We start from the raw sequence: 26,032 nt of genomic DNA, 5'->3' as shown, positions 1-26,032 counted from the left end.
GCTCTGGTAGAGGCTGAAGAGTCACATTCAACTCCAAACGGTAACTGTTTGTCTCTCCACAGATGCTGCCAGACTTGCCGAGTGTTCCCAGCATTCTCTGGCTGGACTTTTCCGGCTGTTCAGAACGGCGGGATCTTCTGGTCCCGCTGACGGCGCACTCCCGTCGCGAGATTCCTGGCAGCGTGGGGTGGATTCAATGGGAAGTCCCATTGGCAGCGGCGGGACCAGAAGATCCTGCCACTGGCAAATGGCGTGCCTCCCCCTGCCACAAGAGACACTGCAGAGAGGCCAGAGATTTGGCCTCCCTGTGTTTTTATTTCAGATCTGCAGCATCCTCTGTAGTTTGGTTTTATTTTAATGTTTTAATTCTCTTTCACTGCTGGGAATGTCGACATTGAAGAGGTTTTGTTCTTCTCTCTGACTGGATTTCTGTTGTCTCTTTTACTTTCTTCACCTTTGTTGCTTTCCATCCCAGTCCTTGTGTTCGATTCGATGCTTTCACACATCCACCTCTCCTTCCTCAGCGACTGTGTCCAGCTCGGACCCGTTCCAGCTGGAGTTCCATTCTTCTTGTTTCCAGTCCACCCAGGATTACCCGAGTTATCCCCGAGGCTGCTGTCCTTGCCACACTCCACCACATGTACACACTCAACCCCTCTCTCCTGCAGCACTGACTCACCCTGCCCTGCTCCCCATTTCATTCTTCGTCTTATCCTTGGTATTTTGACTTGAGTTTTCGAAGCTGAGATTACAGTTTCAGCTTCAAGTGAAAATAGAGTGGAATTTTGCTATTTTGAATTTGGTGGTTGACTGGAATTGGTTTGAACCGTGTGTCCTCCTCCCAGAGACAGTGGGCAGTCTGATAGGTGCCAGATGGAACGTGGAAAGCTGCAAACCATGGGCTATACTTTCCTCCTGACTAATCTAAGAGAAGCGGTAAATGTTCATACGCAAACTGCAACTTGGCTTAGAAAGTGCTAACATGGCTAACTCGACATGTCCCTGTTCATATCTACTCTTCTTCCATCAATTAGATTCAAGTAAACTTGTGATTTAAAAAAATCTTGCCTTTTTGTTTGTTTGAAGGTCAAAGTTGAAAGAGTAGGAAGATTCCCCCAGTTTAACCCCAGCTCTGTTTGCCATGCCATCTGTTGCTTCGAAGTATCACTTTGTGAAGCTGAGAGAAAAGTCAGACGTATGGAAGGAATTTTCAAAATAGGGCAGTTTTGAATTCTAAAGGGGCGTGTCACAGAATTCAGAACTGTTCTATTCTGAAAACTCTTCCATATGTCTGACTGTTCTCTCCTCCATGCTGGCACAGTAGTTAGCACAGCTGTCTCACAGCGCCAGGGACCCAGGTTTGATTCCCAGCTTGGGTCACCGTCTGTGTGGAGTCTGCACATTCTCCCCGTGTCTGCGTGGGTTTCCTCCGGGTGCTCCGGTTTCCTCCCACAGTCTGAAAGACATGCTGGTTAGGGTGCATTGCCCATGCTAAATTCTCCCTCCGTGCAGCCGAACAGGCGGCACCAGAGTGTGGCAACTGGGGGATTTTCACAGTGACTTCATTGCAGTGTTAATATAAGCCTACTTGTGACACTAATAAATAAACTTTAAATTGTACACTGTTGTATTTTGTGTACGCCTGGTAGATATTGCCAGTGGGAATGGTCAGGAAAATGGGGAATCGCAGAACCCCCAGCTCTTAGGCTAGCTGAGTATTTAGCATAGAATTATACAGCACAGAAGGAGGCCATTTGGCCCATTGGGTCTGAGACAGCACATTGAAAACACTCTCCAAATACTCCTACACCTTCCCTATAGCCCTGCAAAAAAATACCCAACTCCCTTTTAAAAATGACTGTTAAATCTGCCTCCACCAGACATTCAGGCAGCGAATTCTAATAACACTGTGCCAAAATATTTATCCTCATTTTCCCTCCTGATTCTTTTGCTAATTGCTTTAAATCTGTGGCCTCACAGGGCAAGGGACCCGGGTTTGATTTACTGACATAACAAGCAGCGGAAATAGCGGAATTATTTACTCCTTCAAATCCCCAAATCATTATGAAGTACTGTGAGTAAATACTGATTTCGGGTCTCTGATAAAAAGCAACACCTGAAGTGTCAACATTTTTCCTTTCTCTACCGATGCGCACTGACCCACTGGAGTCTTCCCTGCGTTTTTGGTTTATTTTTCAGATTTACAATGTTTGCAGTATTTTGGTGGGTTTTGTTTTGAGTCCATCCTGGAGTTTGCCTTGGGGCTGAATGGGAGAGGCAGGGTCTTTGCTTTTTTCTTTGTATTTTATTTGGGGAAGGGCAACGTGGAAAGAGTAATCAGAGTCTCGGTGCCCGTGTCGGCCAGTTCTACAGAATAAATGTCAAAAGCTGCTGCTGCTGCCTCCATTAAAGCAGAGTTTCTCTTTTTTATTCGTTCAGCTCTACGTCCAAGCTTGGCGGCCGGAGAACCTGTCCCTACTGATCACAAAGGACTCGTACCCAAACCACCCTCTGAAGCTGCAGGGTGTTAATCGTAGGGCGCCCTATCAACAGTACCAGCCTGTTGTCATGTTGGAACAAGCCTACACACTGCGCTGGAACGGCAGAACACCTGAGCAGATTGTCCTCTACCCGATCAATTTTAACAGGTAACATATTGGCAGCGTGGATTTGTCGTGTGGTGTTAAGCATGTGTTCACCTCACTGCCTCTGATCAGAAAAGTACTCACTCCAGGGCACACATTCTAGGCTGACGCTTTGCTGCAGTACTGAGGGAGTGCTGCACTGTCAGTGCTGTCTGTCAGAAGCCAAGACTTGCTTTCTCAGATCTCACAGCAAAGACGAACGAGGCAAATATTTGTCCACCGCCCAACACCACATCGAGATTCTCTGATTAATATCACATTGCTGTCTGGTGGGACCTGTCTGTGCGAAAAGTTATTATCACATTTCCTTACATTACTTCATTGGTTGTAAAGTGCTCTGGATTTTCTTAATGTCACAAAGATGAAAAGCACGATAAAAATGGAAGAATTTTCCTATCTAATGAATGAAACTGAGGCCTGGATTTTATTTCCAAATAATGGGCAGAATTTTCCCTTTTTTTGGCAGAGTGGCACAGCAGGTGCCATGGCACCCAAGGGTGGAGTCTCCACAACCCTCTGGGGTAGAGAATTCCTAAGATTCACACCCCATTGAGAGAAGAGGTTTCTCCTCATCTCAGTCCTAAATGATGGGACCTTCGCCTGAGAGATTGTCCCTGTGTTTTAGACTCCCCAGTCAGGGGCAACAACCTCTGTGTCTACCCCGTCAAGCCTCTTCAGAATCTTCTTGGTTTCAGTGAGATCACCTCTCATTTTTCTAAACTCCAGGGGGTATAGGCCCAATTTACCTGGTTTTCCGCATCGGCCAACCACTATTAAGAATATACCCCAGTACTGTAATGAGAACTGTATTGTTTCTTAACTCTAACCCAATAGAGCCTGTCCTTGCCCAGTGGAATGTCCCCTCTCTCCAAACTGTAATATTCATCTTAACCAATAGTGCCACCTCTCCTCCTCTCTTTCCTTCCCGATCTCTCCTGAACATCTTGTGTCCAGGTATATTAGCACCCAGCCCTGCCCTTTTGTGACCCAGGTCTCCATTATCACCACAACATCATGTTCCAACATTGCTATCCACACCTGCAGCTCATTGACCTTATTTACCGTTCTTTGTGTATTTATAAACATGCACAGTGACCCTAATTTAGACCCTGTTGAATTCCATCTTACTCTGATCCCACCTAATGCAATGGCCTAGTGGTGTTATCGCTGGACTATTAATCCAGAGACTCAACCGACGTTCTGGGGGGAAAAAAGCAAATTACTGTGGGTGCTGGAACCTGAAACCAAAAGATTTTCCAGCATTTTCTCTTTTGTTTAATGTTCTGGGGACCCGGGTTCAAATTCCGCCACTGCAGATGGTGGAATTTGAATTCAATAAGAAAATATCTGGAATTAAGATATAGGAAGGATGCCCGAGGTAGGTTCTTTACTCAGAGAGTGGTTGGGGTGTGGAATGGACTGCCTGCAGTGATAGTGGAGTCAGACACTTTAGGAACATTTTAAGCGGTTATTGGATAGGCACATGGAGCACACCAGGATGATAGGGAGTGGGATAGCTTGATCTTGGTTTCAGATAAAGCTCGGCACAACATCATGGGCCAAAGGGCCTGTTCTGTGCTGTACTGTTCTATGTACTGATGACCGTGAAACCATTGTTGATTGTCGGAAAAACCTATCTGCTTCACGAATGTCCTTTAGGGGAGGAAATCTGCCGTCCTTACCTGGTGTGGCCTACATGTGACTCCAGCCCACAGCAATGTGGTTGATTCTCAACTACTCTCCAAGGGCAACTAAGAATAGGCAATATATGCTGGCCAGCCAGTGATGCCCATATCCAGGAATGAATAAAAACCCTCTTTCTTAATGTTGTTTTTTCTCTCCCTATTCTATGTACAGCTTGTTTTCCCATTTCCAATGATAGATATCCTTCAATGATATCTTTGACCCTGACACCAATGAGGCAACATTACATCTTGAAATCATGTCTGTGGCCGCTGACACACTGGCAACATGATGTGGAGATGCTGGCGTTGGACTGGGGTAAACAGTAAGAGTTTTAACAACACCAGGTTAAAGTCCAACAGGTTTATTTGGTAGCAAATGCCATTGGTGTTGTTAAAACTCTTACACTGGCAACAGGCAGGGAACAGCTCCTAACTGTAGAATCCCACATCACTATTGCTTTCTCTTGTTCTGTCTCCATCCCCCTGTACAGTGGAGCCACCCCTGGTGCCATTGACATGGTTCTCACCGCTCAGAATCCATCACCCTCACCAGTATTCAGAACTGAATGCCAGTTGGATAGTCCGGTGCACTTAGGGCTCCTGCACCACCTGTCTCTTCCTGCTTTAATGCCTGGCAATCTCTCAATCCCTCTCTGCCTGCACACCCTCTGGAAGCATGCTATCCACATAACCCTTAGTCTCGTATCTGCAGCACCGTGACGCCAACCACCGCTCAAGCTCTGAAACCTGGAGTTTGAGCTCCTTCAGCTGATGGTACTTCCTGCACACGGGACATGGGTTGCTAAGGACATGGGAGCTCCTGGAGCTCCCACGCGGAACAGGATGCGCATTCTACAGAAATGAAGGATTCTGCTATACCTCTGTTTAAATTAGCGGATATAAAGTGAAACTTAAGACTTTAACATTCACTGACCATTCACCATTCAGCTTCTCTTGTGCTGGTCTCATTTGGAGATCCTACCAAAGTTCATGGACTTTTGGCTGGATTGGGTGTATCTGCTGCTGTGGGACCCGCCGCGATGTAGCAGGAAAATCCTGGCCTATGTCTCAGATGTTAATTTAATGAAAACTTTGGAACCCTTTAATATTACTATTCCCTTTATTTAGCTTTAACTTTAGCCCCTAGTTCTGATTAACTAGACACCATTTGTAATCATGATAAATTATAGAACATACAATGTGTACAAGTTAAATTATATATTTCATCAAGTTGGTTTAATTTTAGATTTATACTAATTAAGTGATCTAGCTGACTTAATTGATTAAATTAAGCTAAAGGTTTACCTGATCAATTCACAGAGTTATAGAGTAATACAGCAAGGAAACAGACCCTTCGGCCCAACCGGCCCATGCCGACCATGGTGCCCCCCCAGCTAGTCCCAATTGCCCGTGTTTGGCCCATATTGCTCTAATCTTTTCCCATCCATGTACTTATCCAAATGTGTTTTAAATGTTGCTATTGTACCTCTCTCAACCACTTTCTCTGGCAGCTCATTCCATATTCGCACCGCATTCTACATGAAGAAGTTGTCCCTCAGATTAATTTAATTTTGAATCTTTCTCCTCTCGCCTTAAACCTATGCCCTCTAGTTTTCAATTTCCTTTCCCTGGGAAAAAGACTATATACGTTCATCCTATCAATGCCCCTCATGATTTTATACATCTCAGTAAAGTCACCCTCATTCTCCTACATTCCAAAGAATAAAATTCTAGCCTGGCCAGCTGCTTCTGTTGACTGCCCCCTGCCCCCATCCACCCTCCTTGTGCTGTGATGTCACTGTCCTTTGCCATTCACCGACAAAAGACAGAGAGAGTCACAAACCAATCGCGCATCTGTAATCCCGCCCCGCTCCTGGATTCATTCATAAATCCGCTCCACTCCCAGCCTCACATTTTCAACATCTTTAGGATTTCTGCATTCCTTGAACTCTGGCCTTGCCTTGCTCCCCAACTTCCTTCACCCCACCAGTAGCAGCCAGGCATTCAGCTGCCAAGGCCTGAAGCTAAGGAACTCCCTCCCTAAACCCCTCTACCTCATTTTCCTCAGTTTAAAGGCTGCTTAAAATCTGTTTGACCAAGCTCTTGGACACTGTCCCTACCAGCTCCTCTTTGGCTCTGTGTCAGTTTGTGGCTGCCAACGCTTCTGTGGAGCATCTTGGGAAGACGCTATATAAATGCACACATTTTTGTTGGGTTTTCCTCCATTTCTGCTGTTGATCTGCCTCCTGAGGAACAAAATGGGCGGCACAGTGGTTAGCACTGCTGCCTCACAGCACCAGGGACCTGGGTTCGATTCCTGGCTTGGGTCACTGCCTGTGTGGAGTTTGCACGTTCTCCCCATGTCTGCGTGGGTCTCCTCCGGGTGCTCCGGTTTCCTCCCACAGACCGAAAGACGTGCTGGTTAGGCACATTGACCTTGATAAATTCTCCCTCAGTGTACCTGAACAGGCGGCAGAGTATGGCGACTTGGGGATTTTCACAGTAACTTCACAGCAGTGTTAATGTAAGCCTACTTGTGACACTAATAAATAAACTTTAAAAAAACCTCAAAGTCCCATAATACCCAGCTGCTGTTGGTGGCATCTCACAACATTTACAAGTTAAAGACACTGATTGATAGCACTCTGAATAGAGAAGCTGGCATGGTGGCACAGTGGTTAGCACTGCTGCCTCACAGCGCCAGGGACACTGGTTTGATTCCCGGCTTGGGTCACTGTCTGTGTCGAGTTTGCACATTCTCCCCGTATCTGCGTGGGTTTCCTCCGGGTGCCCTGGTTTAGAACATAGAACATAGAACAGTACAGCACAGAACAGGCCCTTCGGCCCACGATGTTGTGCCAAGCTTTATCTGAAACCAAGATCAAGCTTTCCCACTCCCTATCATCCTGGTGTGCTCCATGTTTCTATCCAATAACCGCTTAAATGTTCCTAAAGTGTCTGACTCCACTATCACTGCAGGCAGTCCATTCCACACCCCACAGTCCGAAAGACGTGCTGATTAGGTTGATTGGCCTTGCTAAATTACCCCTTAGTGTCTTGGGATGTGTAGGTTAGGGGGGGTTGGTGGGTTAAATGCGTGGTGCTGTGGGGATAGGGTCTGGGTTGGGATTGTTGTCGGTGCAGACTCGATGCGCCGAATGGCTTCCTTCTGCACTGTAGGCTTCCACAAGGGAGACTCCTTCCCCAGATTCAGCTACTAGAACAATTGGAGCCTGCCCCTTTAAGTGGCCACTGTGTGTGAGCTTGGTGTCCTTCAATGATCCCACCTCGAATACATAATGATTCTGGGATCAGGATAATGGGAGGTGGCAGTCCCAGTAGGTTTGGGAAGGCGGTTGACGTCCAGCTAGGCCCCTCCAAGCCCATTGTCAGCATGGTTTCCACTGAGGCTGAACATGTCAACCCCACGGAGAGTTTTAGTTTCTTTAGAACATACGTGTAAAATTTAACCACTGCTTCGTTTCATACGTGTCATAAGGGACTTTGGTTTTGTGGAGAGACTGGGGCTGATATTCACCTCGGAGCAGAGAAGGTTCATAGGAGATTTAATCTCAGTTAGGAAGGGTTTGATACAGTAAATAAGGAGACACCCTTCCCACTGGCAGGAAGTTCAGGAATCAGAGGACACGGATCTATTGGCAGAGAAGATGAGAACAGTTCTATTTACACTGGACGTCTCTAGAACATATTGCTTGAAAGAGCTTCAGAAGGAAACTCAGTCGTAATTTTTAAAAGGGAATTGAGTAAATATTGGAAAAGGAAACGCATAGGCTCAAATTGCTGGAAAGCTCTGTGCTCACTGGCCACTTTCTAACTTACTGGCTACACAATTGATTTGCTTGATGTACAAAGGACTGTTCATGTCAGAATGGGAACTCCAGATGTTCTGGCCATTCTTCCGATTCCCTCCCTTCCTCCTGCAGCCCTGTGATGGGACTATGGGCACCAGCCATGCAGAGATCACTGTCTACTGCTTTTTTTGTCTCCAGCTTAACATTGTTAGGGTCAGTGTGAGTGACTTCCCCATTCCCTCTGGTTGGTCTCTTTGCTGCCGTTCAGATTGTTTGTTTGTTTTCTATTTTTTTTACCGGGTGTGGGCGTCGCTGGCTGGGCCAAGATTTATTGCCCATCCCTAAGTTCCCTTGCAAAGGTGGTGGTGAGCTGCCTTCTTGAGCCGCTGCAGTCCATGAGGTGTAGGTACACACACCGTGCTGTTAGGGGGGGGGAGTTCCAGCATTTTGGCCCAGCCTCAGGGAAGGAGCGGCGATGTGGTTCCAAGTCAGGATGGTGTATGGCTTGGAAGGGAGCTTGTGGTGATCCTAAGCATCTGTTGCCCTTGTGCTTCTAGATGGTTGCCGTGGCTGGTTTGGAAGTTGCTGTCGAAAGCACTTTGAGTGGTTCCAGTGCATCTTGAATGTAGCACACACTGCTGTCGCTGTGTGTCAATCCAGAAGGGAGTGAATGTTGAAGGTGATAGATGGAGTGCCAATCAAGCAGGCTGCTTATGCTGCGGAAGACTGTGTACCTGACATACAATTCACTCCAGCCAGGATTACAGCAGTGATCCGAAAATCAGTCCAAGTTGAATGGGTTAAAAGGGGTTGTGCATTGAGGCTTGTATACTTAGGAATGTCACAGCTAAATCTAGCCCAAGATCTGATACAGGCTGGGACAAGTTGAAAAGTGAGTCACGGACTGGCAAGAGCATTTGTTACGACTCAAATCCTGAGTCACTGCTGAGCAAACAAATTGAAGAAAACGTTGTGGAGGGAATTTGGTGTAATACAGAAATAAAGCCTTCAGTTTTCATTTAGAAACCTGTTGAGGAAATAGTTTCTGAGTTTTGGATACTATTTTGTCTGAAAGTTCTGCCCTCTCCCCTCCCAGTTCCCATTAATGGTGTGCTCACTTTCCACTTAATGCTGGAGTTAAATAATTTAGGCTCTAAACCGGGGCACAGCTTGAAGGAATGAAAAAACAAGCTTGTATTTCTATGTAATTTGCACGATCTCAGGACATCCCAAGGCCCTTTGCAGTCTCGTAAATTCCTCTGGAGTTAATTTGCTGTTGGAATGTAGCAAGTGAGGAAACCAATCAGTGTGCAGCGAGGTCCCAATGAGGTAAATGGCCAGACAATCTGCCAAAGTAACGCTGATCGAGGGGGGAATATTGGAACTTCCCGGCTATAGGAAGCCATGCCATGGGATTTTTTCTGTTCAGGTGAATGTGTGTTTGTGGTCTCGGTTTGAATGTGTCATCCATAGTGCAGTGCTCATTTAGTACTGCACTCGAGTGCCAGCCTCCTCGAGTGCTTCTTCAACCCTTAACCCGAAGCGAGAGCCCTATCGCTGAGCCACAACTGAGTTCAGAACAAACTGACTGAAGGGAGGTTGAGTGAGACTTGATATTCCATTCTGGGCCCCGGATCTGAAGTCAGTTACACGATAATAACAATGAAACCACTATTTAATACTTGGGTAAAGCAGCTTGGACATCTTCACACTTAATACCAAACAAGCTTCTTTTGCAGTTTTGCAAATTTTGAATTTTTGCCTCACAATAGTAAATGTCAAGGATTGGAAGTATTTAAATGGCAGCAGGGTAGCAGAGTGGTTAGCACTGCTGCCTCCCAGCGCCAGGGGCCCAGGTTTGATTCTGGCGTGGGGTGACTGTCTGTGCGGAGTTTGCACGTTCTCCCCGTGTCTGCGTGGGTTTCCTCCGGGTGCTCCGGTTTCCTCCCACAGTCTGTAAGATGTGCGGGTTAGGTGGATTGGCCATGGCAAATGCACGGGGTTACAGGGCGGGGGGGTAAGATGCTCTTTGGGAGAATCAGTGCAGATTTGATGGTCCGAATGGCTTCCTTCTGCACTGTAGGGATTCTATGGATTTTAAGTTAACAAATTGTTAAACACATTTCATCTTATTTTAAGGTAATGATTAACAGAAGTCAACTAAAAAAGGAGAGCAGGCCGTTTGTGCTGTGGTCCTAGAACGATTAGAGTCATAGAGGTTTACAGCATGGAAACAGGCCCTTCGGCCCAACTTGTCCATGCCGCCCTTTTTAAAAAAAATCCCTAAACTAATCCCAATTGCCCGCATTTGGCCCATATCCCTCTATACCCATCGTCCCCATGTAACTCTCTAAATGCTTTTTAAAAGATAAAATTGTACCCGCCTCTACTACTACCTCTGGCAGCTTGTTCCAGACACTCACCACCCTCTGTGTGAAAAAATTGCCCTTCTGGACACTTTTGTATCTCTCCCCTCTCACCTTAAACCTATGCCCTCTAGTTTTAGACTCCCCTACCTTTGGGAAAAGATACTGACTATCTACCTTGTCTATGCCCCTCATTATTTTATAGATCTCTATAAGATTCTAAAGAAAACAATGCATTTGGGCTGGGCTGGGTACGAAGCATTCTGGGAGTGCAAAATATTTTCTCAACCCTTGCAGGAAAGGGAATGTGTCTGAAATTAACTGATGTTAAACGGTCCGGAGAGCGAGCAGGAGAATGGGAATAGATGAGGTGACTTTATGTGGAGAAAAACACATGGTGGGCCAAGTGGCAGGATTCAGTGCTCTAACGTTCTGTGATTCAATGGTTTTATTTTCCTCTCTGGCAGCTCGATCAACACACAGCACTCCCAGTTCTGACGCTGCTCAGTTTAGCTCCAGGGTGAAGTGTGTTTATACTGAGTTAACAATGTGCCTTCACAGTAACCTCAAGTGCACTTCTCTCCCGCCACTTGTAACATTCCCATTTCCCACAGCAGCCATCCTTGTGGCTGTTGCGAATAAGGCTGCTAATTCAGTCCCCGTTATTGTTGAATTATAGGCAGTTTGGCACTCTGCAATCGTTATAGCCTCGAGGAGCTGCACTGAAACAGAATAAACACATTTTGATTAGTGCCTTATGCCATCCTGACAGCTTCCAGCCGATTGGCAAACAAATCCCAGAGGTAACCAGACAATTCAAATTCATTACCTCGCTAAATCTCCTTTTTACTGTTATCTCGCAAATAAGATTAAGATTCAGGAGGGAAGTCAAATGGCCATTCAATAGGCAGTGACAGGATACAGGCCTGGAAGTTGTGTGAAATGATAACTATTCATTCAGTGGGCAGATGTCTGACCTCCAGTAACTATTTCACAGCATTTACTGTGATTTAATTTTTAGATCTCAGCTGTTTTCATGTAGCCAGCGGTACAGCGAGCACACACACACACACACACACACACACACACACACACACACACACACACACACACCCCGTGATCCCGAAGCCCGTACAGTACTTGTTGGGGCATGAGTTGTCACCCAGAGGGATGCAGCAACCAATGGCAGCAAGCCAGCAGTCAGCAGGGAAAATTGAAGGATGCGGGAGGGGAAATATTTTGGTCTGGTTTGGTTTGGTCTCTGTGCTGTGCAGCAGCTGGTCTTTATATAGATTGGAGTGGCCTGCGTTTTGTTTTGTGCTGCTAATTGCATTATCATACTTGTCATAATTACTCCTGTACTTGATGTTAGGGGCACTTCAATAAACTGACAAAGAGGATGCTTCGGAAAGCAGGCTGATTTCTTAAAAACATGATTCTGTTAGAGGCAGCGAGGACTATTACTTATGTACAAGATGTGCCAGAGGTATTATACAGCTGCCGTCTTTTATCTGTCTCTCACAGAATGAAGCATGGGCAGTCACAAATCATCCCTGTCATTTATAACCACACTTTGGAATGTACCTTCTTCCCTTTATGGAATCCAGGTACTGCTGACAGATAAAAGAAGTGGCAAAGCTTTCCCCTCTTGTACTCCATCCGAGCTGAGATTATTGTGATATACTTCGGAGGTTATGAGCGATAACCGATGTACGAGTTGTGCATGCAAATTTCCAACTGCTTCATTTTTAAATTATATTTGAAACCACCAAATATTTTTATCGCTAATTACAAACTGCAATCTTAGCCTCATTATCATGACATGTTCTCACAGAATCCATGTAATTTATATCAACCAAGCAGGAATCTGGCGATGTGCTTGGGGAAGGCGGTGGTGTAGAGCTAATGTCACTGGACTAGTAATCCTGAGACTCAGGGTAATGCTGTGGGGACCCGGGTTTGAACCCCACTTTGGCAGATGGTGCAATTTTAATTCAATAAAAAAGATTGCACTTACAAGTCTCATGAAATGATTGTTGATTGTCGTAAAAACCCTATCTGGTTCACTGAGGAATCTGCTGTCCTTACCTGGTCTGACCTACATGGGATTCCAGACCCACAGCAATGTGGTTGACTCTTAACTGCCCCCTGAAATGGCCAAGCAAGCCACTTGGTTCAAGGGATGGGTAACGAATGCTGGGCTTGCCAGCAATGCCCACATCCCATGAAAGCAAAAAGAAAAGAAATACACTTCATTCTAATTAGAAATAATAGTGGAAGGGTTTAAAAAGCCTCATTCAGATAAAAGTAAAATAATCCCTGTAGGTGGTTGTCAGATGATGCTCGCTGGTAGCACTCCCACACCTGAGGTTATAGCTTGTCTCATTCCAGTGACGTCAGCATCTAGAGGTCATGTTGCAGTGCCGGGAGATTGCTGCATTGTCAGAGGAGCCCACTTTTGGATGAGATGTCCTTCTGTCTCAGATGGAATGGATAAGTTTCTTTGGCGCTTTTTGCAGAAGAACCAGAGAGGACATAGACAGGTTGGCAGAATGGGCAGACCCGGGGCAGCTGAAATTTAATACTGGGAAGTGTGAAATGAAATATTTTGGCAGCAAGATGAAGGGGAGGCAATGTAAAAGGATATAATTCTAACGTTAAGTGTAAGATCAACATGAAGGTTGTAAGTGCACAAATTGTTGAAGGTGACAGGGTGGGTTCAGAAAGTGGTTTAAAAGGCACGCAGATTCCTGGGCTTTAGAAATAGAGGCGGCACGGCGGCACAGTGGGTTAGCACTGCTGCCTCACAGCGCCAGGGACCCAGGTTCAATACCCGGCTTGAGTTACTGTCTGTGTGGAGCTTGCATATTCTCCCCGTGTCTGCGTGGGTTTCCTCCTGGTTCTTCTGCAAAAAGTGCTCTGGTTTCCTCCCACAGTCTGAAAGACTTACTGGTTCGGTGCACTGTCCATGCTAAATTCTCCCTCCGTCTACCCGAACAGGCGTCGGAGTGTGGCAACTAGGGGAATTTCACAGTAACTTCATTGCAGTGTTAATGTAAGCCTTACTTGTGACTAATAAATACACTTTACTTTTTACTTTTATAGTGCAGAAGGAGGCCATTTGGCCCATCAAGTCTGCACTAACCATAATCCCACCCAGGCTCTATCCCCTTACCCCAATCTATTTACACTGCTAGTCCCCCTAACACTAAGGGGCAATTTAGCATGGCCAATCAACCTAACGTGCTCACCTTTGGACTGTGGGAGGAATCTAGAACACCCGGAAGAAACCCACGCAGGGGCGGCACGGTAGCACAGTGGTTAGCACTGCTGCTTCACCGCTCCAGGGTTCAATTCCTGGCTCGGGTCACTGTCTGTGCGGAGTTTGCACATTTTCCTCGTGTCTGCGTGGGTTTCCTCCGGGTGCTCCGGTTTCCTCCCACAGTCCAAAGATGTGCGGGTTAGGTTGATTGGCCATGATAAAATTGCCCCTTAGTGTCCTGGGATGCGTAGGTTAGAGGGATTAGTGGATAAAATATGTAGGGATATGGGGGTAGGGCCTGGGTGGGATTGTGGTCGGTGCAGACTCGATGGGCCGAAAGGCCTCTTTCTGCACTGTAGGGTTCTATGATTCTATGATTCTATGACACGGAGAGAATGTGCAGACTCCACACAGACAGTGACCTGAGGCCAGAATTGAACCCAGGTCCCTGGCGCTGTGAGGCAGCAGTGCTAACCACTGTGCCAGCGTGCCACCCCGGGTCTCTGCGCCGTGAGGCAGCAGTGCTAACCACTGTGCCAGCGTGCCACCCCGGGTCTCTGCGCCGTGAGGCAGCAGTGCTAACCACTGTGCCAGCGTGCCACCCCGGGCCTCTGCGCTGTGAGGCAGCAGTGCTAACCACTGTGCCAGCGTGCCACCCCGGGTCTCTGCGCCGTGAGGCAGCAGTGCTAACCACTGTGCCGCCCAGTGGTTTCCTGCGTTACTTTTGTGCGCTTCAGAATTCTGACCAATTTTCCACTGCTGAATGTCTGGTACAGACCTGAGACTTATAATCATCCATCTTTCACACAAGCAGAAGACTGGAAGATTTCTGTTATTCTCATTTTGTAGAGCTGTCTTCACTGCCAGTACAAACGAAGCCACCTCCAACCTTGGGTTTTCCTGTATCTCTTCACTGAACAGAAAGCCAACAGCTTGACCTCTGGCCTTCACCCAGCTCGCCACGTCTGGGGGTTAACTATTTGAGCTGCCAATCAAAGCAGCTACCATCTTAAGTGAAAGCTCACAGGTAGCTCCCTCCTACTGGGCTGAAATGAATGACAGCATTTCAACAAAATGAATGTGAATGTTTCTTGGAATATATTTAAATAGTTCCAAGTTGAAATGTTGTGCAGAAAATGCCTCCATTTCATCTGTCTAGAGTTCAGTAAAATTCCCAAAACTTGGCTACTCTGGATTAGCTTCATAGAATGGTTATTGTAAAGAAAGATCACCTGGCCCATCATGCAGGGGCGAATCAGCACAGCTCCTTCTCAGCCTTCAAAACATATCTCTGCAATGTTTTTCTCTTCGACTGCTTATCCAATTCTTTTTTTAAAGCCATGATTGAGGGTGTAGCCAGAACACTGTCAGGCAGCGCAGTCCAGATCCTAACCACTTGCTGCTTAAACATGTTTTTCCTCATGTCCCTCTGCCTCTTTCGGCACTCACCCTGTATTGCTGTCCTCTGGTCCTCCACCCTTCCAGCAATGGCAACAGTTTCTCACTATCCAGTCTCTCCAGACTTCTCGTGATTTTGAATACAATTGTTTTATAATGTTATAAACACTAACTTCACAACACCATACAAATGCCCGGCAATGACCATCTTCAACAAGAACAAGTCTAACTATCTCTCCTTGGCATTCAATGCCATTGCCAAGGTTGAATACCTCCCATCCCCTTCCCTCCCTCAACATCCTGGGTTCACCATTTGTCAGCAAATGAACCGGACCAGCCTATCAATACTGTGGCTATGAGAGCAGGTCAGAGGCAGGGAGTAACCCACCTCCTGACTCCCCAAAGCATGTCCACCGTCTACAAGGCACAACTCAGGAGTGTGATGGAATACTCCCCACTTGTCTAGATGAGGACTGCTCTAACAACACTCCAGAAGCTGAACACAAACCAGGAGAGAGCAGCCCGATTAATCAGAACCCCACCCACCAACTTACACATCTTCTCCTGTATGATGCACTCAGCGAATCGATAGGGGTCCTTCAGCAGCATCTTCCAAACCCTGTGACCTTTACCACCTAAAAGGACAAGGGCAGCAGATACATGGGAACACCACCACCTGGAGGTTCCCCTCCAAGCCACTCACCATCCTGACTTGGAAATGTATCGCTGTTTCTTCACTGTCACTGGGTCAAAATCCTGGAGCTCCCTCCCTAACAGCACTGTGGGTGTACCTACACCACATGGACTGCTGTGGTTCAAGGTGGCTCATCATCACCTCCTCGAGGGCAGTTAGGGTGAGGCGATGTTGCTCACCTTGCCAGCAATGCCTACATTCCGTAAAAGTAATTTTTTTCATGTATTTATCCAATTCCCGCAGCATATTTCACTGACTCCATCTCGAGTGCTGATTGTGGTTTTTTTATTCCATTTTCTAATCACTTTCTTCTGTCCAGATGTTCCTGCAACCTTTGACCTTTAATATTCTAAATTTTTGCCCATTACTCCCCTGGTCAGTGGAAATAATGTTTTGCTGTTTTTGCCGAAGCAAAACCCATTTCTATTTGGCAAACTGTGAATGAATCTGCTTATCTGTCTCCATTTCAGTGAGTCCATCTTTCTGGTGGGATTTTCTCCCCCACCCTGCCTCTGATGGTGTGTTTTTTAACGAAGGAGGTGGTCCCGCTTAGTTACCAGCAGGATTTTCCAGTCCCGCTGACGTTTATGGCATTTTGTGTGGCTCACCTGTCCTACTGTTGCGAAACTCACTATGGGTTGCCTTTGGCGGGTCCGGAAAATCCTGCTGGTGAGTCGAGCTGGAAAATCCCCTGCCCCACCCCCCCCTACTATCAGGCACCTTCCTCATTAATCAACATTGCGGGGGCGAATTCTCCACGGGAATCAGAGCGGGCGAGGGGCGGACCATAGAAAGGTCCATTGACCTTGGGTGGGATTTCCTGGTTTCAGGGTGGAGAATCCAGCCCTGCGTCTTTTTTTTTTGAGGACTCTCGTATCTTTTTTGTTGACGGCTACTGAACACGGCACAAAGGAAATAAAGTTAGCTCGGTCTTGCGTCATGCACATCACTGCAACCCACATTATCTCATTAAAAATGACAGAGAACCAAAAACCCTTCCGCTGCTGAATTCTGTTCCAGTGCCATTAGTCACTGGTCTCCCTCCTCCCCCTCCCAAATTACCGGTCTGCTTGAAGCCCCTAAAGACTAAATACCTCAACAATGCCGAGAGCTTTCCTCTACCAATATGTCACTGTCTGCAAAGCAGGACTAACGCTGCTGGAAAGCATTTCCAGTAGAAGTAAAAACATTTGTCCATCCAAATATTCTGTGGTTTTTGTACCGGGACTAAATGTTTCCACTGCAACTCTCAACACTATCCGCAGAAACATTGAAGTATTTGAACATCAACCTGTCACTGACAGCTTGCTTTAAGCATCTGTCTGGTTGCTAAAGCTCCAAAGCATTTAAAGTGTAATGTTGTATATTTAGAAAAGACCAGAAAGCAGAATCAGCGAACTGACCTTATTTCAGTTAGGAAAGCACATGCAGGTTTCCTCATCCCTAAATGGCAGGGGGGGGGGGGGGATGCGGGGGTGGGGGTGTTGGGTTGGCTTTGTTAATTTCCAGGTAGTGCGGTAGTTATTCAGTCACCACTTGACTCAGTTCCGATGACCAAGCAAGAAAGAAATGTAGACGAAGCCTCAGTAAAATGGTCGTTGCCTCTGCCAAAATAGTGCCACAAAATTTCAACCTGAAACAGCAAACAAAAAAAACTGACCAGAGACATTCAGAACCTTAAACAAATCTGAAGCCACATTATCTTTGGGTGAAGTGGGTGGGGGGTTTTGATTATGTTGCTGGACAAGTGACCGGAGGCTGCGGATTGGATTTTCCAACCACGCTCGCCCCATAACAAGAAAATCTTTGCATGGTCCACGCTGCCTATCCCCCCCACTATAATTCCGGTGGCGAGCCGGATGGGAAGGCCGCCCCCCCCCCCCCCCCCGCCCCGCCCCCATGACTTAAAATCCAAAAACCATGGCTTGCATCTTGTGGCCGTTCCCACTGGTGAGATCTTCAGTCGCGCCAATGATGGACCCCTGCCACAGCCCCCCCCCGCCCCCCCCCCCCACCACCGCCAGCCAATGGTGAGCCGCCTCCAATGCCACATAACACACCATGGTGGGGAAGGGTGGAAAATCCTACAAGTTCAAGTTTCATCATGTGCCAGGGGTGGGCTCTGTGGGGCACCCCATGGGGGTGGGGGAAAGCCAGTACCTGTGAAGGGGAGGGGTGGGTGGTGATGGCTGCGAAGTGGGAGTGGAGATGGCAGTGAGGTGCCTGTTTCACTGCTGCAGTGTTGTGGGCTGGGGGAGAGGCGGGAGAGTGCCCCACTCCCGCGATACTTATGTGGTTGCTGGAGGGGATGTGTGGGGGAAGAGAGCCCCTGATTCCTCCGGGTGGGAGGGATGTTGCTCTGGTGCTTGTGGAGGGGTTCTCCATGTCCATGCTGGAGGGGAGGGGGGAGTTTAATTCCAGTACCGATCGTGGCGCCCTTTAAAAATATAGTCTCTGGGGAACCAACCTTGTCAGCCCTGCCCTGCCAGAGTGATGGCGCAAAACCGCACTCCCATATTCAGAGTACCAGAAAACCAGGACTGAAAACTCAACACCTGGAGAGATACACACCGGCCTTCAGTCTAAAGCTGAGACTCTGATAAATTCTGGTAACATTCTACCTCATGTAATTCTTCTTTCTGTTGTGTTTATTTGCCACAATGCTGGACAATGTAGGCCTCTAATCACCAGTCCGGGCTCCTTACAGTCATCTGCAGCTCCCACTGTATTGGTGACAGAAATGGCTTTTATTTGATGGAAATGAGGCTGAATACATCCCAATATTTCAGCAGCAGTTTGGAATGTACAGTTCAGCATCCTGTTGCAGTGTTCCTCGGGCAGAAGTTGTAACTCCATGCCACATTGCCGTGACGGTTTGTGTCCCTTTACCCTCAAGGTGCTTGCTGCTAAACTTGCTCACACTAAGATTGGCTCCAAGGCCCCTGCTGTAATCCCCAAATTCCTCCCAGGCTCAGCCCAACTCACCAATCATATTCACAATTTGTACATGTCCAAGTACAGATGGTGCTTAGCCAGTTATCTCCCTCAGTCGCATCACAATCTCCTATAGTCTTTGGGTTAATGACCCATGCTATAGATCTTGAAACCCATATCCTTACTGACTGAAATCAGTCCAATATAGCACTGAAGGACACCATTGGTTCATTCCCCTTGCAATGCCTTGACCAATCAGAGTAAATCTGCCTGGTTTGAATTTGAACCAAAGCTTGGCAGTTAACTGTTCCCTGCTGCATTCTCCATAGCAATGTCTCTACCAGTCAGAGTTCACTTGCCAACCAAGCAACATTCTCTTCTCATTCAATTTAAATTGTTGTTCCCTTTACCATTGGTATTCTTGCTATCTGTCCTGATGAGTGCAAGACAAAAAGCTTCGACAGCATGTCTCTTTTTTTCAGCAATACAGTACTTGTTAGGTTGGAAAAACTGTTATTAATTGCAGTAGTTTATAGTGAGTTCCAGGTTCGGCTGCAAGTTCTTTCAAACCCTCTGAACCAAATTTCCTAACACCAACCCCATGCAATTCTTGTTGTCATCATGTGGTTTGTCCTACACTTGCTACTGTTGCCCAGTTAACTACTCTAATACCTGGATTGTGCTCAGAATCCATAGGCCCTGACACATACAATAGCCATACATCATGCTTCTGAGGCTTAGGTAGACTTGGACTGAAATGTAGAAGGCATCATTTTTAAATGGTTGATTGTGGACCCCAGTTGACAACAGGGGTAAAGCTGTCATCTCAGGTTCATCTCCCCCAAATCTAGACTCACTGCTGGCAAAGTCGTACATCCAGAGTAAAGAATTTGAATGTGTGCACACTCAGGGTCTTGCTGCATCTGAATTCAGATTCCCTCCGATACTGGGTGCCATTGTTCAGACAGGTGTGTCTGATGTGATGCAGTGTAGACTAGGCTCTCACTGTGTGTAGCAGAACAAAATGCCCATTGTGCACCAGTATACCGAGAATGAATACCTTGATAAATGCACCTCACTCGGAGTGCACAGGTGAATGGAACAACAGCTTTCATACTTGACGTGAGTGTGTTGACATGTTGCCTGGATCAGTATGATCTCCTTCCCTCTCTGACTTCCCAGTGACTTCTTTATGAGCAACAATGACATCCTGGCCACGATCTAAGACAATGAGAGGAAATGATTCACAGTGGAGCAGCCGCAATGGTCCCCCTCTGCCACCCCTGCTCTGTGAAAATCAACATTTCTGTTTGATGATTGAAAGGGACAATTGGTTACCAGAACCAGTTTGGGGACCTGTGAGATCTGCGCTATATTGTATCACTCAGTTCCTCTGCTCAATGCATGTAAATTATTGGAGTAGGCATCGCTGAGGAGTTCTTGTGGCACAGTGGGCAGCGCCCCTGCCTCTGAGCCAGGAACTCTGGATTTGAATCCCACCTCAGGAGTTGATGGCCAAAGAAGATGGGCGGCATGGTGGCCCAATGGTTAGCACTGCTGCCTCACAGAGCTAGGGACACAGGTTCGATTCCCGGCTTGGGTCACTGTCTGTGTGGAGTTTGCACATTCTCTGTGTCTGCGTGGGTTTCCTCCGGGTGCTCCGGTTTCCTCCCACAGTCTGAAAGACGTGCTGGTTAGGTGCATTGACCCGAACAGGCGCGAGAGTGCGGTGACTAGAGGAATTTCACAGTGACTTCATTGCAGTGTTAATGTAAGCCTTACTTGTGACTAATAAATAAACTTTAAAAAAAAGGTACATTCTGAATGTGGACAGCAGGCTAATTATCAGCTATGTCTATGGCAGGGGTAAGAGTACGGCAAGCCATTGCTGTATCTTTCCAAGCCACCAAAAAAAAATGTCCATTCTTTCAGGGCATGGTACCTAGAGAGAGGGACATGTTGTGATGTGCAATTCCTGTCCTTCAGGTGAACATGTACCGTGTGCATGATTTCAAGACATCCCAAATTACTTGACAGTCAGTGAAGTATTTTCAAAGTGTTGTCACTGTTGTGATGTAGGAAACACTGCAAGCAATGTATGCACAGCAAGATCCCATAACAGCAATAAGAAAATAACCAGATAACCTGTTGTTTGATGTTGGTTGAGGGATAAATAATTGGTCCATATACCAAGGAGAACGCTCCAGTTCTCCTCTGAAATGGGGCTATGGGATCTTTTCCATCCACCTGTGAGTGCAAATGGCGCCTCAGTTTATGGTACCATGCGAAAGATAGCACTGTCAACTGTGCAGCACTCCCTCAGCGCTGCACTGGAGTGTTAAACCTGCATTATGTGTTCAAAACCTTGAGAAGAACTTGAAACCAGGACTCTGAAATGAGAGTGTGCGCACTCACTGGAAACTCAGAGAACCAGGATTAGTAAACTGATGCCTTGCCTTTGCTGCCCTCTCTGTGACTCATACTCTCTCCAATCCTGTGATCCCAGGAGGAACCAATTCCCAGTGAATTTTTCCTGCAATGTAATCCCGTGAAGTGAGTGCACTGACCTGTTATTCCCATTATTGGAATTGCATCATGAGTTGCAAAACACTGCATCAATCACCGGCAATGACAAACATTATTTGACTTATTACTTTCCGGATTTATTTGATCTGAACCAATGTTTTGCCAAATAAAATAGTCTAGTGCTCAGGGCATCCTCTAAATGTCAAAGCTTCTGCAACTGCTGATCTTTAGAAATCGTTTTGCCCAAGGAATTTGAATTAAGAGTAGACTGCCCTCCCAAATTGGGGATTTCCCAATCTTTCTCGCTCCCTCTATTAGAATTACCCCCTGACGAATGTGGAGGGTGGATCACGGTATCTTTTTTTCCATCTAGCAGAAATACTGAGGGACATCTGTGTCACACTTACCCAGCGATGTCAGCAGAGCAGTTAGTGCTCTGCCTCCAGTTACTTATTTAACAGAAAATACAATTTGTTTCAAGTGTGTTTTCTAATGTAAATGGAATGCCAGTTTTGCCATGTGAAGGACCTAACAACAGGTTGTTGCTGATATGATTTCAGAGGGAACTGGATCCAAATTGGTCTCTGTTATCCCAAGAAAACCGTTTTTAAAATCATGTCTGACATAAACCAACGATCGAGTAGAAGAGTGCACAGTGTGAAACGATACAAAGCAGCAGCATCTTTCAATATCCTGCAGAAAAACCCGGACAAGAATCTCTATTACTTTGACAGCAATGCAGGGTAAGTCCACACCTTCCCTTGTACAGCTGATAGTAGCGAATGTGTAGGGGTTTGAGGAGCCCAAAAGGAAGCATCTAGCAAGAGAAAGTCAGAGGCCCAGAAGAGTTATGCAGTCATTATGGCACAGGACGAAACTGTTCGGCCCATCAAATCTGTGCCAGCTCTGCAAAGAGCAATCCAGTCAGCCCCATTCCCCCACTCTGTCTCTATAGTCCTGCTGGTTTATTTCCCTCAGATGCTTTCAATTTCCCTCAGAGTAAACAATAACATTCGAGTAGCGCTGTACCTGCATATCAGCCTTTTCCGATTCATCTACTAGGCCACCCAGATCCCTCTGCAGTTCAGAGCTTTGCAATCTCTCACCATTTAGATAATAAGCTTCTCTCTTATTTTTCCTGCCAAAATGGACAATTTCACATTTTCCCATACTACACTCTATTTGCCACATCTTTGTCCACTCACTTAACCTATCTGTATCAGTTTTTAGCTTCCTTATGTTATCTTCACAACTTACTTTCCTACCTATCTTTGTGACATCAGCAAATTTGACAACTATCTCAACCATCCTTTCAACCAAGTCATTTATATAATTTGTAACCAGTTGAGGTCCCAACACTGAGCCCTGTGGCACACCACTCATTACATCTCTCCCACCTGCCAACTCTCTGCTTCCTGTTGGCCAGCCAATCTTTGATATATGCCAATATTTTATCCCCGTTCTTTTATTTTTTGCTATAACCTAGTCCCATTTTCCTCTACCCATAGGACACATTACCTCCAATCAATTGGTTAAATATAATTTCTTTTCTCAAAACCACGTTGACTCTGCCTTATTAACCTTGAACTCATCAAAGTGCCCAGCTTCTTTAATAATAACTTCTAATATTTTCCCCAGATGTTGAGCCAACTGGCCTGTATTTTCCTGCTTTCTGTCTCCCTCCCTTTTTGAATAATGGAGTTGCATTTGCTGTCTCCCAATCTAATCAAACCTTCCCTGAATCTCGGACGTTTTGGAAAATTAAAACCAATGCATCAACTCTCTCACTGGACTCTTCTTTTAAGAGCCTGGGATTAAGTCCATCAGCCTGCAGCTCCAACAGTTTACTCAGTGCCACTTCTCTGGTGATTGCCATTTTCCTGAGTTCCTTCTTTCCTTCCATTTCCTGATTTGTAGCTGTTTCTGGGATGTTACTTGTATCCTCTCGAGTGAAGATTGATGTAAAATGTTCAGTTCATCTGCCATCTCCCTACTTTCCATTATCAATTCTCCAGAATCACTTTCTATACGACCAATGTTCACTCATTTATTTTTTTAAAATATTGATAGAAACTCTTAATATCTGTTTTTATATTTTTAGCTAGCATATTCTCATACTCTGATGTTTCCCCCTTCTTGATTATTAGTCATCTTTTGCTGTTTCTTATATTCTGTCCAATCTTTTGACCTTCCATCTACCTTTGCACAATTACATGTTTCTTTTCTAAGTTCGATACTATCTTTAACCTTTCTAGTTAACCACACCTTGTATGTCAACCCCTTGGAATTTTTCTCACTCATTGGCATGTATCTATTCTGTGTATTGTGAAATAACTCTTTTTAAATTTTTACCACTGCATCACTGTTGATTTATCCCTTCTCCTGATTTGCCAAATCACTTTAGCCAGCTCAGCCATCATGCCCTGTCCTTATTTAAGTTTTAAAAAAGTAGTCTCAGGCCTACTCCTCTCTGCCTCAAACCGAATGTAAAAGTCAATCATATTGTGCTCGCTGCTATCTAGGGGAACCTTCACTATGTGATCATTAATTAATGCCATCTTGGTGCACAATACACGGTGGCACAGTGGTTAGCACTGCTGCTTCACCGCGCCAGGGACCCAGGTTCAATTCCAGCCTCAGGTTACTGGCTGTGTGGAGTTTGCACTTTCTCCCCGTGTCTGCATGGGTTGACTCCAGTTTCCTCCCACAGTGCAAAGATGTGCGGGTTAGGTGGATTGGCCATGCTAAATTGACCCTAGTGTCAGGGGGACTAGCAGGGTAAATGTGCAGGGTTACGGGAGTAGGGCCTGGGTGGGATTGTGGTTGATACAGACTCGATGGGCCGAATGGCCTCCTCCTGTACAGTAGGGGTTCTATGACCTGTCTGTCATAATCTTGTACTTGTCAAATCTCCCCTCAATCTCATTAGCTCCAAGGAAAACCCCAGCTTCTCCAACCTAACCTTGTAGCTAAAGTTCTTCATCCCTGGAACAATTCTGGTAAATCTCCCCTGCACCTTCTCAAGAACCCTCAAATTCTTCCAAAAGTGTTGTGACCAGAGCTGGATGCAATACTTGTCCTGAGCAGGGCTTTGTAAAGGATCAGCATAAAGTCCCTGTTTTGTCCCACCCAGTGATCTTGGAGCTTGTTCCTTGTCAGAGGAGAGGGTCAGGATGGGTGAAAACACAAGTTACAAGAACTCAACTTGGAAGTTGGCTGAGCTGATGAGTCACAACCAGTGAAAGGTCACAAGCTATGTAGAGCAGCAGCCAATCATGGATTGGACAGCATTTGTGGGGAAGAGGGGGTGATTACACGGTGAGTGATTGAGGAAGCCGCAACAAGGTACAGAAACCTAGTCCAAAATCAGCCCAGTGGAAGAATTGGGCCTCTAGCAGTGGGGGTAATAGGCTGGAGGCCTCGGGGGAAGCTCTTTAACCCTCGTGTATGGGACGGAATGTCTATTTTAGACAGTCAGCAAGGACACCTGAAAATTGACTCAACCCAATATTGGGTCTGGTGCCTTTGGGGCGTTCATTGGACACGGGATGTACCTGAAATTGGGCCTCATTGCATCAGTGTTAGATATGTACAGTGAAGCCTACTAATCACCCCTGACAGTCACTTATTTTGTTTCAGTCTCTCGTTTGTTGAGCGCGGAACATCCGGCAATAATGATTTTCTACACTGCTTGCTTCAATCTTCTTGGTTCCTCTTAGGATTCTTTTTCTTATCCTTCAAGCAAAACATGTCCGGAAAGGTCACAGTTACTGCTCCAAGTACGGCTGTGAACGGGTGAAGATTTTGTCACATGTCATCTCCTGGGAAGCCAGCGGTTGCTTGGGCAAGGGTCACTCTGTAAAGCACACGAGCAAACCGTCCCATCTCCAGACTCTCACTGGGCGAGTGGCTGCTCCCTGCAATCAGTGCGGTGCCCCACAGGTATGCTGTCCACATTGAGTGGCATTTATCATCAATCACACTGAGGGGAGATGGCAAGTTTCCTGGTCCTGTCCCTCGGGTATCGAATCTCAGGAGGAAAATATTAACCTTGGGGAGAGTACAGTGCAGATTGAGTAAAATGATAGGCGGCCTTAAAGGGTTAAATTATGAGAATAGGTTGCATAAACTTGCCTTGAGTTCAGAATTCTCCCTTGAGTTCAGAATTCCTAGTGTTGATCTATTCCTCAATAAAAGTGATAGAGATTTGCTGAATCAAAGTGAGTCCCTCTGCTGGGTGCATTTCAAATGAGGCATCTTATTCTTACAGAATTTATTGAAGTGAAATTTACATGTTATCTGGAGTTCTCTCCCCTGGAGAGGGGTAGGGCCTCTCTCCCAGGGATAGGGCCTGGGTGGGATTGTGGTCGGTGCAGACTCGATGGGCCGAATGGCCTCCTTCTGCACTGTAGGGTTTCTATGATTTCTATGATTTCTAAAACATGCTGAGAGCTGTTGCAATCAAGACTAAGATCGGTAGTGGTTTTTTACTCGTTCAGGGGATGTGAGTGTCGCTGTCTGGACCAGCATTTATTGCACGTCCCTAAGGGCATTTAAGAATGGGGGGTCGGCACGGTGGTTAGCACTACTGCTTCTCAGCACCAGGCACTCGGGTTTGATTCCTGGCCTGGGTCACTGTGTGGAGTTTGCACCTTCTCCCTGTGTCTGCGTGGGTTTCCTCCGGGTGCTCCAGTTTCCTCCCACAGTCCA

At 46.4% G+C, this 26,032-nt stretch overlaps 2 protein-coding genes across 3 annotated transcripts in view; both read left to right on the top strand.

Moving 5' to 3' along the window:
• Positions 1 to 26,032, top strand: part of cemip (cell migration inducing hyaluronidase 1) — a 257,616-nt gene that overhangs the window by 47,744 nt on the left and 183,840 nt on the right. The window lies entirely within an intron of this gene.
• The window catches only part of LOC144511312 (cell surface hyaluronidase CEMIP2-like), a 165,913-nt gene that overhangs the window by 105,857 nt on the left and 34,024 nt on the right, over positions 1 to 26,032 (top strand). Inside the window, exons 19-21 of the mRNA XM_078241555.1 lie at positions 2,440 to 2,648; positions 21,883 to 22,065; positions 25,042 to 25,264. Coding sequence (XP_078097681.1) covers positions 2,440 to 2,648; positions 21,883 to 22,065; positions 25,042 to 25,264 — 615 coding nt within the window. The remainder of the gene's footprint in view (positions 1 to 2,439; positions 2,649 to 21,882; positions 22,066 to 25,041; positions 25,265 to 26,032) is intronic.

Source organism: Mustelus asterias, chromosome 24 (genome assembly GCF_964213995.1).
Source record: "Mustelus asterias chromosome 24, sMusAst1.hap1.1, whole genome shotgun sequence".
Lineage (NCBI taxonomy): Eukaryota > Metazoa > Chordata > Chondrichthyes > Carcharhiniformes > Triakidae > Mustelus > Mustelus asterias.
Note: the sequence above shows the minus strand (reverse complement) of the source record. Positions and strands in the feature narration are given on the sequence as shown.